Source organism: Panicum virgatum, chromosome 5K (genome assembly GCF_016808335.1).
Source record: "Panicum virgatum strain AP13 chromosome 5K, P.virgatum_v5, whole genome shotgun sequence".
NCBI lineage: Eukaryota > Viridiplantae > Streptophyta > Magnoliopsida > Poales > Poaceae > Panicum > Panicum virgatum.
The window spans coordinates 13,966,952-13,979,065 of NC_053140.1; the positions used below are offsets into that span (position 1 = coordinate 13,966,952).

The following is a 12,114-nucleotide window of genomic DNA, read 5'->3' on the forward strand; positions in this document are numbered from 1 at the left end:
GAAGCAAGGTGCACCCCAGCTTGAAGGTGCCCACGATGTTATGGCAGTGGAGAAGGAAGACGTCCTGCTGCAAGAAAAACCACACCATGATACATCGTGGTCCAGCTGGCCCGGCCCAAACGTGGAAACTGAAAAAGGCCAAGGCAGCCTGGTCCACGAGGCGGATGACGTCTAGCCACCTGATGAGCAAGCTCTGTTTGGATAGGACTGGCATCGGCAATAGGAAATCCGGCGTCTGGAGACCGACGGCGGGTGGCTCTGGGCACAAGAGGACGACGACGAGGAGCAGCGTTGGGCGCGACTGAAGGCTTGGACGAGCTGCAGGCATAGGATGAAGCGCGCACGAACGCGCGGGCGGCCGCAGACGGGCGGAGGCGTGCGCGAACGGCGTGCTGGCGGCCGCGGATGGAGGTGCGCGAACGACGCGCGGCCGGCCACAGATGGAGGTGCGCGGACGGGCGCCGCGCGACAAGCGCGGATAGCCGCGGACGGGGGTGCGATGGGCGGGGATGGATCCACCATGGTGGAGGACGGCCGCCGCGACGGACGGCTCGAGGAGGAGCGCGGACGGCACCGCGACGGGTAGGCCAGCCCGATCCGTGAAGGGTGGAGACGTCGCCGATGAGGATCCACGACTGGCGGCGATGGACCCAGGACGGGCGGGGACTGCTGATCCCGTCCCACGAGCGGATCAACGACGGCGGCCGGTGCAACCGGTGTGGGGGGCGCCGGCGTGGGAGGCGTCGACGTCGGGGGTGATGCAGCGGCAGCCACCCCTGCGCCTGGCCCATCAGCAGCCCCGACATGTGTGGCATCTTCAACTGCGATGATAGATGAGGATGGCGGCTCTTTTGTTGTTGCTGTTGCCGGACGGGTAGTAGAAGCCGCAGACGACGGCGCCGGAGAGGGCGAAGTTGCCTTGATTGTCACGGCGGACGAGGGTGCTGATGGAGATGTGAAGACGGAGCCGAGCTTGGCGAGGATCTCGGCGACGGAGGGAGATGAAGCCGCCGGCAACGACACTGCAGTGAATTCAACCTGCGGGGGTGCAGATGTCGGAGCCGATGCAAATCGTCGGCGGACCGCGCCAACGAACTCCGGCCACGTAGGTATGCCGACGGTCTTCTCAATCTCGTCGAACCACCGTAGTGCTGGGCCTGTCATCTTGAAGGAAACAGTCCGTAACTTCAGGAACTCCGGTGTCTCCCATGCGTCCAAGCACTGGTTGCAGCGGTGCAACCAGAGCAGTGGATCAGTACTGCCATCGAATGTCGGAATGCGGATCTTGGCGACTGCGGTGGTTGTTTCCATCGATGAACCGATCTAATCTAGCAAGGTGCTAGATCAGATTGAGGGGTGGGAACTAGGTGGGATTTATGGTGGCGGCGGCGGAAAACGGATGGTGTCGCAAGATCGGAGGCTCTGAATACCAAGTTGATGTGGATTGATTACTAGATGATAAACACGAACGGCAAGGTGGTAGTCGAGATCTCGCCCTCACGCTGGAGGCTCTGAGATTAATCTCTTCTACTTCTTGCCTACCTAACCCTAGGACTCATGGCAGCCTTTTATAGACATAAGGCGCCTGCAAACAGATCTAATCCAAATAAGATAACCCTAACCGCGTGCACTGTTCATGCTCTACAGTGCTCCTGGGCCTGGGCCTGTGGCCGGCCCACTTGCCATAACATTGGACTCCGCGTGGCCACTCTGTGGTGCTTGTGTGCCGCAGCTGTCTGGTCCTTCAACCACAAGAACAAGGAATCAGTGGCGGAGGCAGCATCGATGGTTGCGCTAAGTGTGAGAATTTCGATCCTCCTCCAAGCCTAGATATTTCTTCTCGTGAATTTTTGAGTTATCTTGTTTTTCTATTCGACGATGACGGGCTCTTTTCCTGGAAGAAAAAGCCAACTCTCTGTCCACTTGTTCAGCCTCCTTTTCCCACTCCTGTCCAGCAAGAAATTGTAGCATATATTCATTTGATTGGTCAGAGGATGAGGTGATTGCTTCCATGATCAACTGATTAGTGATCTAGACATGAATTGCTAATAGGTTTATTGCATATCTAATCCATTTTAACTTGCAGACACTATCACCCATGACGACATCTCTTAAATTATGATTGGAGATGATTAGGATTAATTATGAAATTTAACTCAGGTAAATCTTCAGCTACACACTGCAATTATATTGACAAGTCAATCATTTGGAAACACTGTGTTTATGAATTATGATGTATATATGGTTTAGCTGTCTTTGCTGCTTTTATCATGATGGAGTTCTCTAACTCATCATGATGATATTAACACGTGCGTTTTGGACGTGCACTTGTACTGAAAAAATCATTGCACGTGAATAAACTCATGTGCTCTATGTGGATCTATGATGATGTTCATGATCTTGTTCATGTGAGTTTTGCATATTATGTGCCATCTAAGTGATGTGTGATGGGCTATTAAATTATTGTGCTTCTATTCGTGGCATGTATGAATATAACTTTTTTTCGGATAACATAATATAACTTTAAAGTAAATGTGGGTAGAGCTTTCTCTATCTGAATGGAATGGCTTCTTGCTTTGTGCAGATACTTGTACAAGAGTTTCTGTAATACTCTCCATTTCAAAATGTAGTTCGTTTGATTTTTTTGACCTAAATTTGACCACTTGTCTTATTAAAAAATTTATGCAAAATATCACTTCTTGTATTGTGGGTTGCTTTATCAATACAAGATCTTCAAAAATGACTTAAATTTGGCATTTTTTGTACAATTTTTTTTGAATAAGACAAGTGGTCAAATTTAGGGTAATAAAAGTCAAACGAACTACAATATAGAACGGTGGTAGTACTTCACTTGGGACAAGGCTAAAGTGTTATGGAAGCCTAGAGAACATCCTACTCAGATGGGAAGCTGGTGTGTATGGGCATTGTATTTTCAACTATGTTAAACAAATATACCTTCCAAAGTCTCAATTCTCCTTTGTTGTGTACCCATGTCAAGCTGACATTGTATATGCTTTATTTTATTTTCTAATAGATTAATAGATGAACGCTCAAGAGACCATTATAGAGAGCTTAACAGGGAACAAAATATTGAATTTGATGAAGAGCATTTGAAAATTATAGACATACTTAGCGAAGCAAAGGGCAGATTTTGCGGAAATATTTATCATGCCATGAAGAACAAAGGACATGTATTCTTGGTTGATGGATCGGAGGCACCTTTAAGACATCTATATAAAGCATTGATTGCTAAGCTGCGTTCATAGATCTTATCACCCTAAATATAGGGATGTGTACAATGGATCTATCTGACCCAGAACATGCAAGCTTAGTCCAACATATGATTTGCAAAGTACCCGATTAGGAATGGCAGCGTCATAGAGTACATAGATAAATATAAAATCTGGTTTACCGAGATTATTGAAACACATGTCTGGAATATTGAAATTACCCGGGGTGGCATGCCTGATGCGACATCTAGCCACAGTGGCGGGATATTTTTTGCATTGAATTTTTGTATACATTTGTTTGAGTATATAAATAAAGAGTGTTCTATTATATTAAAATTTTAGTTATTATCGTATCAATATATAGCACACAGGCATGGTTAATATAATTGAGAAACAATCAAATAAATAAAGCAAGGATTATATTTTGTAGTTAAAATAAAAGAAGAAAGATTTTACGGATCAAAGATAGTGAAGATCACAAGATTTCTAAAATTTGAATATAATGAAATGCACCGAACATCATAATTATTTTGCTAAAAGAAAAAGTTATGTTTACTGCATAGACATGACATCAACTTGTATTGAGCTTAGAGGCATTGTGCATGGCAGATTTGCAGAAGAAATGACGATGGTCTTGTTTGGTCATGTGCATATAAACATGCACATGGCTATGGTTGATTACACTTGCATCGTTGCACATGATCGCCCGGTGCTGGTGGCTTATGACTATTGACGACGGCAACTGAGCAGCATGCATGGACGGTGACAACGTTCGACAATGCAGGAGGCATGCAGTGACGCGTATACGAGGCGAGCAGCGGTGCGGATGGGGGAGGCATGGCCAGCGACGGTGGGAAAGCATGCGGCAAACCAAACGTCGCGTCGAGGACCCAGGGAATAACACGACTTCGTTTCCTACTTGGCTAAAGCTAATTGGAGCTATATTCAATTTGTTTGCAGCGAATAGAATGCAATGCATTATTGAAAAAGCAGCCGTTTTCGTAACTGTATCATATTTCGAATATATTTTTATAATTATATACTCGTACATACCATTATACACCATCTTATAGATACCATTTAGCTATTTTTATAATTATATACTTTTTTCATGTTACCAATATTTTGTGTATTTTTATCACAATTGAGATCTCGATGTTTGTTTTCATCATATATAGTTTCTCAAAAATACTTCTTGCAGCTAAATTTTAATGTGTTTATTTTTTTTTCAACATTGTTCTTCAGACACGTGCGATGCCATACGTGCACCCTACTATTAGGAAGTAACAAATTAAATTATACAGTTTGAATGAAGATTGCGACTGGCCTTCTGTGCATGTCTGTCGATTGGGTTGCACACTTTTTGCTCCAAAGAACTTGAGTGGTTAAGGTTCTCAGATCTTGAGAATAACATCAACAACTTCAAGGTCGATTCTCCATTCTTGGTTTATTGTGCAAATCCTTGAACGAGGAATTCTTTTTTATTTTTTGATCGGCCTTAACGAGGAATTCAGTAGCGGTAATTGGCAGTTTCCCCATTATCAGATACCTGCTGCGAGGGCGAGGCACGAAGGATGTTTCACTGTGTTCGGCACGCTGGAGCTGGAATAGTGCGAGAGAAAAATACTGTTACCTGGCTGGTGACTGGAGAATAGTGCTGGAGCGATATGAGAGAGAAATACTATAGGGCTGGAGCTGGAGGCTGGAGCCGAACACGGTGTTTGTCGTCAGACCAACAAACAACAAGATTGACACTGCCACGCTGGCGTTCAGCTGCTCACCCCGCCCGCCTGGTCGCCTGGCGTAAGGCCGTCCGCACTTGTTATACTCTAAATTTATTATTTAAAAGAAATATTTCGTTCTGGTCAGTGAAATTTTCTCCTCCATATTCAGTTTCTTTGTACCAATTCATACTCTATCTCATCCATACTCTGTTCGCTTCTCTTCTTTCGGCTTCTTTCGGTTTTATTCAGCTTCTTTTCCTCTCACGTAATACTATTTAACCAGTCAAAAGCAGCCGCAGCCAAACCAGCCGAACGGAGTTCACATGTCATACACTATTTTTTTATCCCACCCCACTCACCTATGACCCCTTCTGTCTCTCTCCTCCCTTCTCTCTCGGAGGCGAAGCGGCGGCCGAGCCATGGCGGGGCGCGGCGGAGGCACGAGCTCCGACGGCCGCGGCTAGATCCGCCCCTCGACGCCACTCCCTCCCATGCCCGCGTCCCCCTTCCCCGGCGGCGCTCCCCGGCGGCACCTCCCTCCCTCCCCTTCCCTCGCCGAGCTCGGCCGGCGCCGGCGGGACGGACCCCCTGCCGGCGGCGCGCCCTCCTCGCTCCTGCTCGGCCCTCCCCGGCGCGGGGAGCTCCACGCCACCACGGGCGGGCGAGCTCGACGGCCTCCGAGAAGGGGCAGGGGAATAACTATGCTGCGGACAGCCTAAAAACCACCCGGCGACTGACTCGCGGACTCGCCTCTTGTATCGAGGGAGAAGCAGGGTTTACAAAAAAGGGTTAATTAGATCCATACTATTACAATTATGCAACTTCTGAGTTATACCACTATAATTCACCTATTCCGAATGATGCCATTACAATTCGTTTGAACCCTCAAACATGCCATTTTCTACGTCTTCGACGACCTTGGGCCCACAAGTAGACGTCCGTATTATCGTATAGACCAAAACGCCCTTGTTGTAATCCTCTCTCTCCACTCACTGACATCGGGACCCCACATGTCATCCCCTTCCCCATCCATTCTTCTCCTTTCTCTGCTCTTCTTCATCCCCACGCCGGTGCCTGCACCTGCCTACTGGGGCGGCGAGTCCGTGCCCTCAACCTCCCCGACGCCAGTGAGTCCTCCCTCCGCGTGCCTGCTCCCTCCTCCACGAGCGCCTCCGCCGGCGCCGCCCTCCTCTGCTCGCCCACCGGACTCGCCCTCCTCTGCTCGCGGCGGGCGCGGCGCCGGCGAGCGCGGGCGGATCTGGGAGGAGGGCTCCGCATGGGCGAGCTCTGCGCGGCGGGGCGGAGGGGCGCCGACGATGGAGGACGCCGAGCTCGGGCATGGACCCCGAACGGCGCGGCAGAGCGTGGGTGTGGACCCCGAACGGCGCGGCCCCGGGGGCTCGCCGGCATTGGACCCGCCCCAGATCTCGCGGCCGCCGATACCCAACCTGTTGGCGCCTCGCCTCCCCCACCACCACCGTCTTCTCCACCTCTGACGACGCGGCCGGGTCGCGCGCATAGGGCCGGGGGCTGCGCGCTAGGGGTGGAGGGCGGCGACAGCGGCTGGGGAAGAAAGGAAAGAAGAAGAAGCTGACATGTGGGGCCCATAAGTAAGTGAGTGGAGGTGGAGAGGCAGCAGGGGCATTTTAGTCCATACGAAAATACCAGAGCTTGCACGTGGGTCCAGGAGAATCAAATACGTATAAAATAGCATGTTTGAGGGTTCAAACGAATTGTAATGGCATCGTTCGGAATAGGTGAATTGTAGTGGTATAATTTAGAAGTTGTAAAATTATAATGGTATAGATCCAATAAAAAAAGAGAAGCGGAAGAAAAAGAGAAGAAGAATCGTCGGAGGTCTTACAAAAAGCAAGAGAGAGAAGCGAAGGTTCCCCGGAGAAATCCTACTCCAAGCGGTTCTCGTTCCAGCACCGGTGCGGATGGTCCCTGGCGCACCGGATCGTGGTGGCGGAAGGTGAGGTGGGGTTGGAGGCGGTAGGTATGGCCCCGGTGGCCGGAACCCGTCTGGCAACCAGTGGGGCATCGGGGTGCTGGTGGCTGACGCGGCGGCGGGGAGGGTGACTCCCTTGGTGGGAGGGGTGGTGAATCGGAAGCTGCGGCGCCTGGTGGGAGAGGCAGGGGCAGGCAGGGGCAGGGGAACTGGGGAGGGTGGTGAGGGTTCTTCATCGAGTTGGGATCGAGCTGCAGACAATGGCGGGGACGAGCTTGAGCCCACGGCGGAGAGGTCTCCTCGGGGGCATCGGGAAGGGATGAGCCCAGACTGGAAGCATGGTAAAGAAGAGGAACCAGATGTCCCGCTCCCGCAGAATCCGCAGCAGCAAGATCAGATCCCCAAGGGAGAAGAGAAGCAACCTCGCCAGCCAGCTGATCAAGTAGACTTGACAGGCAAGCAAAACCCTACTTCCGGCTGCGGATGCAAGCACTGTGGCCTGAAGAACCATACATTTGAGAATTGCAATCGTAGAATGATGCACTGTGAGCTGTGTGGTTTGAACAACCATATATCGTTTCAATGTAAAAGAGAGCCTCTGTGGAACTGTGCCCCTGAACTGTGTGCTGCACAAGTCGAAAACCAAAGCTTCTTCTACATTGAAGAGAATGTTGACAGTAGAGCTGCTAAGGAAAAAGCCAGTACCGCTATTATCTCTGTTGTAAGCGGGTCTGTTACAGCCAAACAAATTGAGAATGAGTTTAGAAATGTGATTAGTAATAAGGGATGGATATGGAAGGCTAACCAAAATCTCTGAAAACAAGTTTTCCATGAGGTTTCCCAATGCCAAAATGGTGCAAGATTGGGGACACTTTAGAGCCCTGAGCATGAAGACAATTGAAGCTGAGATTACGATTAGTCCTTGGTCTCCTATTGGGGCAAAAGGGGAGCTGCAGCATGCTTGGTTTAAAGTTTCAGGCATCCCACCAGATCAAAGATCTTTGAGGACAATTGCCAAAGTTGGAGGATTAGTGGGAAAAACTCTGGAAATTGATGAGAAGACAAGGTATAGGAATGATTATGTGAGGATGAGAATTGCCTGTAGGGATGTGACTCAGGTTCCAGCAGTGGCTGAAAGTTCACTGGGCTTGTTTATCTATGATTTCTTCTTTGAGAGAGAGATGGTTGCACCTCCTCAACAACCTGTCCCTCCTGTGGGAGCTTCTAAGAAGGACAATTGTGAAACATGGCGTTTAAGGTACTTGCATGATCTACTCGTTCCATCCTTCTGCTTATGTAGCTAGCATGCATTTCCAAAAGGGTGAAACCACTCAAACCATGCAAGTAGAGGCAGAACACCCTAAAAAGCCATTTGGATGTTTATGTTATATGTACCGTTTTACAGTTTAGACATTGGTTATCAGCAGTTATATCTTTTTATGTTTAATTCAAGGATATAGATCACACAACCTTTCACTGGATTGCTGGTAAAAATGTAGATTTCTATGAGTTGTATTGCATTAGTAGTATTTATAAATAAACATTAAATAATACAAAGAGAAACATAGTTTGAGGAAGATTGAATGGCTTACTGTTTGCATTACACTAGCAAAGGCTCTGTAGCCGCTCTGTTCATTCAGACACACTATTTTACTGTCTGTTTGGGGTCGAGCTGTATGTTCTTTGTGATACTCGATGTTTTAAGCTGAGCTGCTTAATTTGTTCTAGGGGAAACCAAGCATACACAAAAGGAAGGTTAACTGAGGCTGAGGAATGCTATACCCATGGGATTGATTCTTTTTCTCCAAATGAAGATTCTAGAAAGCACTAATGCTGTGCTACAGAAATCGTGCAGCTACTCGGATGTCTCTGGGTAAGATGAGAGAGGCCCTATCTGATTGTCGAAAGGCTACTGATATTGATTCCAGCTTTCTCAAGGCACAAGTCAGAGCTGCCAAGTAAGTCCAATGGACTATCACACTAATAGGAAAAAGATTGGAATTTTATCATAATTAATGTTATAACTATCAAGTGGAACAAATTAAATGTAACTATGCTTTTGTCTTGTTGGAAGATCAGGGAAACATCCTACTTTCTTGACAAGTTTACTAGGAGTATCGCATCCAGGTCTCAAAGACGACGACGACAACAACAACAACATAGCCTTTTTTCCCAAGCAAGTTGGGGTAGGCTAGAGATGAAACCCAAAAGAAAAGAAAAAAAAAAGATCATGATTCAGGCATATTGATAGCTAGCCTCCAAGCGCTCCTATCCAAAGCTATCTCTTTAAAAATATTCCAATCCTTAAGGTCTCTCTTAACCGACTCATTCCAAGTCAGTTTAGGTCTACCTCTACCCCTCTTTACATTATCGACCCGCTCAAGAACCCCACTATGCACTGGCGCCTCAGGAGGCCTCCGTTGGATATGTCCAAACCATCTCAGCCGATGTTAGGTAAGTTTCTCCTCAATTGGTGCCACCCCGACCCTATCCTGAATAGTTTCGTTCTGGATTCTATCCCTCCTTGTGTGCCCGCAAAACCACCGCAACATCCGCATCTCTGCTACACTCAGTTGTTGGACATGTCGCCTTTTTGCAGGCCAACATTTAGCACCGTATAACATTGCCGGGCGAATCGATGTCCTATAGAACTTGTCATTTAGCTTTTGTGGCATCCTCTTGTCACAAAGGATGCCAGAAGCTTGACGCCATTTCAAACAGCCAGCTGAAATTCTATGCCTAACATCTTCATCAATGTCGCCATCCTTTTGTAGCACCGATCCTAAATACCGAAAAGTATCCTTCTGGGCCACCACTTACCCATCTAGACTAACGTCTCCCCCCTCATGCCTAGTCACGCTGAAATCGCACATCATGTACTCGGTCTTGGTCCTACTAAGTCTGAACCCTTTCGACTCTAATGTGCGTCTCCACAGCTCTAAACATCCAGGTCTCAAAGAAAATAAATATTTCATGCAACTGTTAGTCTATAACTGAGTTTAAGATCAGATGATGCCCGATCATGTCCAACTCCTGCTCATGATGAATGACTGCATGCCGTTGACTTTGGGAAAGGTGTTGCTGCCCTTTCTACTTTTATGCCCATAATCTCCCAGTTATTAGGACCGCACCCGACCGGCAGATCCGACTGGTTAAACCAGAACCTGCGCCGGTCTGGTCAGGTTAAAAGATCGGATGTGCAAGCAGACCGGAGAAAACCGATTGAACCGGCAGTTTTTATCGTGAACCGGAAGAAAACTGGAAGAGGAACCGGTGAAAAACCACCGCAGACCGGAACCCGAGCTGGTAGCGCACACAAATGACGTGTGGAAAGAGCTGGCGCTGCTTATATTCAAGCAAAAAGGCTGTCCTGTGGGATTCGAACCCCAGCCCTGGGGCTTCGCAAGCTGCTAGCCCACCACCAGACCACAAGTTGGCTTGTGTTTTAGTTGAAATATATATTATATTAGACCGCTTTGAGCCCGCGGTCTAACCGATCTGACCAATCAAACCGTGAACCGACAGCCTCATCGGTTCAATGTCTGGTCCAGTCCCAATAACTATGCATAATCTAGAGAGCTATTACTGCAAACTCTTTATGGCAGAAGTAATTCATAAACTTTATCTTATGATAAGATCCACTTGATAATTAATACTAATGATTCATTTAGTTTGTCGTAAATGTGGAGCACCCTTACTATACATTACATTCAACAATATTATTATTTCAACTTATTGTATGCTTATGGCTTATCTAATGGGTCTAGATGCCTACTTGCCCTGGGGGATGTTGAAGAAGCACAAAAGGCTTTTGAGATGTGTCTGAAGTCTAACCATCTGTCAAGCTTGGACTGTAAAATTGTAAAAGAGGCTTCTGATGGTTTACAAAAAACTCAGGTAGCGTCCAGACTAAGTTTCCGGTATCATGCCAGATTAAGTACCAAATGTACTAGGTTAAATGTTCTCAACTAAATACTCTTTGATCAGTTATTTCCATTGTCTACATAAGTACTGTACCCAGGAAGATTGTCAGCAAACGACTGGAAGAATTTTGTCTACATACCATTGGCTGTGATAATGATAAGTGGGGCTTGATCCCACTTTTCATTGTCACACTCAGTGCTATAGTTGGAAAACTGTGACTTCGCAGAAGTATGAAAGAAAACCTACTTATGAGCAATGTACCAGGTTGATGTAGATATCCACAACTCTGGAATGAATCTATTTCTTACTGAATGTCTTATTAATTGGATATTGCTTGTCTGATTGTGCATCCTGCTTAACCATTTTAATCTCTTAGAAAACATGGTATCAAAATAAGGTGTTATATATTGGAAATTGATAACCCAATCATTATGTTCCTGTGTTTTCTTTGGCAGAAAATATCTGGTTTTATTCTTCAATCCAAGGAGTATCTTATAAAGAAGGCATTTGACAAGATACCCAGTGAGTTAGAAGTGATCTCTGATGCTTTGTCCATAAGTATTTATTCAGATAACTTGATGGCGATGAAAGCAGAAGCACTGTTACTGGTCTGTATTTACACTATTCTTATTTTGCCTTCTGCACATCATTACTATTTTTCCTCTTTCCGCTAGTAATTTTTTTTTGTCCTAACTGTTAGTTTGGTTGGACTTAACAGTTGCAGGATGAGGTAATTCAGTTTTGCGAAGAAACTCTTTATCTTGCAGAAAGGAATAGTGTATGTTTGTGTCTTGACGAGAATACGGAAAGCAGTAACTTGGACAATAATACTTGCTCTGTGAAGTTGTGGCGTCAATATCTTATTGCTAAGTCATATTTCTTCCTTGGAAAGCTTGATGAGGCTCACAAGTTCTTAAAAAAGTATGACCAAGTAAAAGTCATGGAATGCAGGTAATATTTTGTTACCAATGTACTGGTTTGGGTTTTTTCTAAGATCCATGTATCACTGCTTATGATTTGCTGATTTTGAGAGAACACTGATTATGTGTGGGATGATAGATAATTACCCATGCTCATACTTGTCATCATGTTTGAGCAGTAGTGGGAGCTCCTGCTACTGTGCTTTGCCATGCCTGGTCCTTTGACTTGGGCGGCAGATGGCTGTAGCATATAGTAGTAGCTGCATATTACTATATGGCAGCAGTGACTTGTAATAGTAGATGGTTGTAGCAGTAGGAGATAGGGGCTGCAATGTACTATAGAGCCATGTCTTGTAAATTCTCAC

General features: G+C 46.7%; 1 protein-coding gene across 1 annotated transcript; it reads left to right on the top strand.

Annotated features, from left to right (window-relative positions):
- Nucleotides 1-6,791: 6,791 nt before the first annotated feature.
- Nucleotides 6,792-8,862, top strand: LOC120706513. Its single transcript, XM_039991188.1, has 2 exons — nt 6,792-8,163; nt 8,634-8,862. Exons 1-2 carry the CDS (start codon nt 7,736-7,738, stop codon nt 8,734-8,736), a joined length of 531 nt encoding a protein of 176 aa, XP_039847122.1. The 5' UTR covers nt 6,792-7,735; the 3' UTR covers nt 8,737-8,862.
- Nucleotides 8,863-12,114: the final 3,252 nt, after the last annotated feature.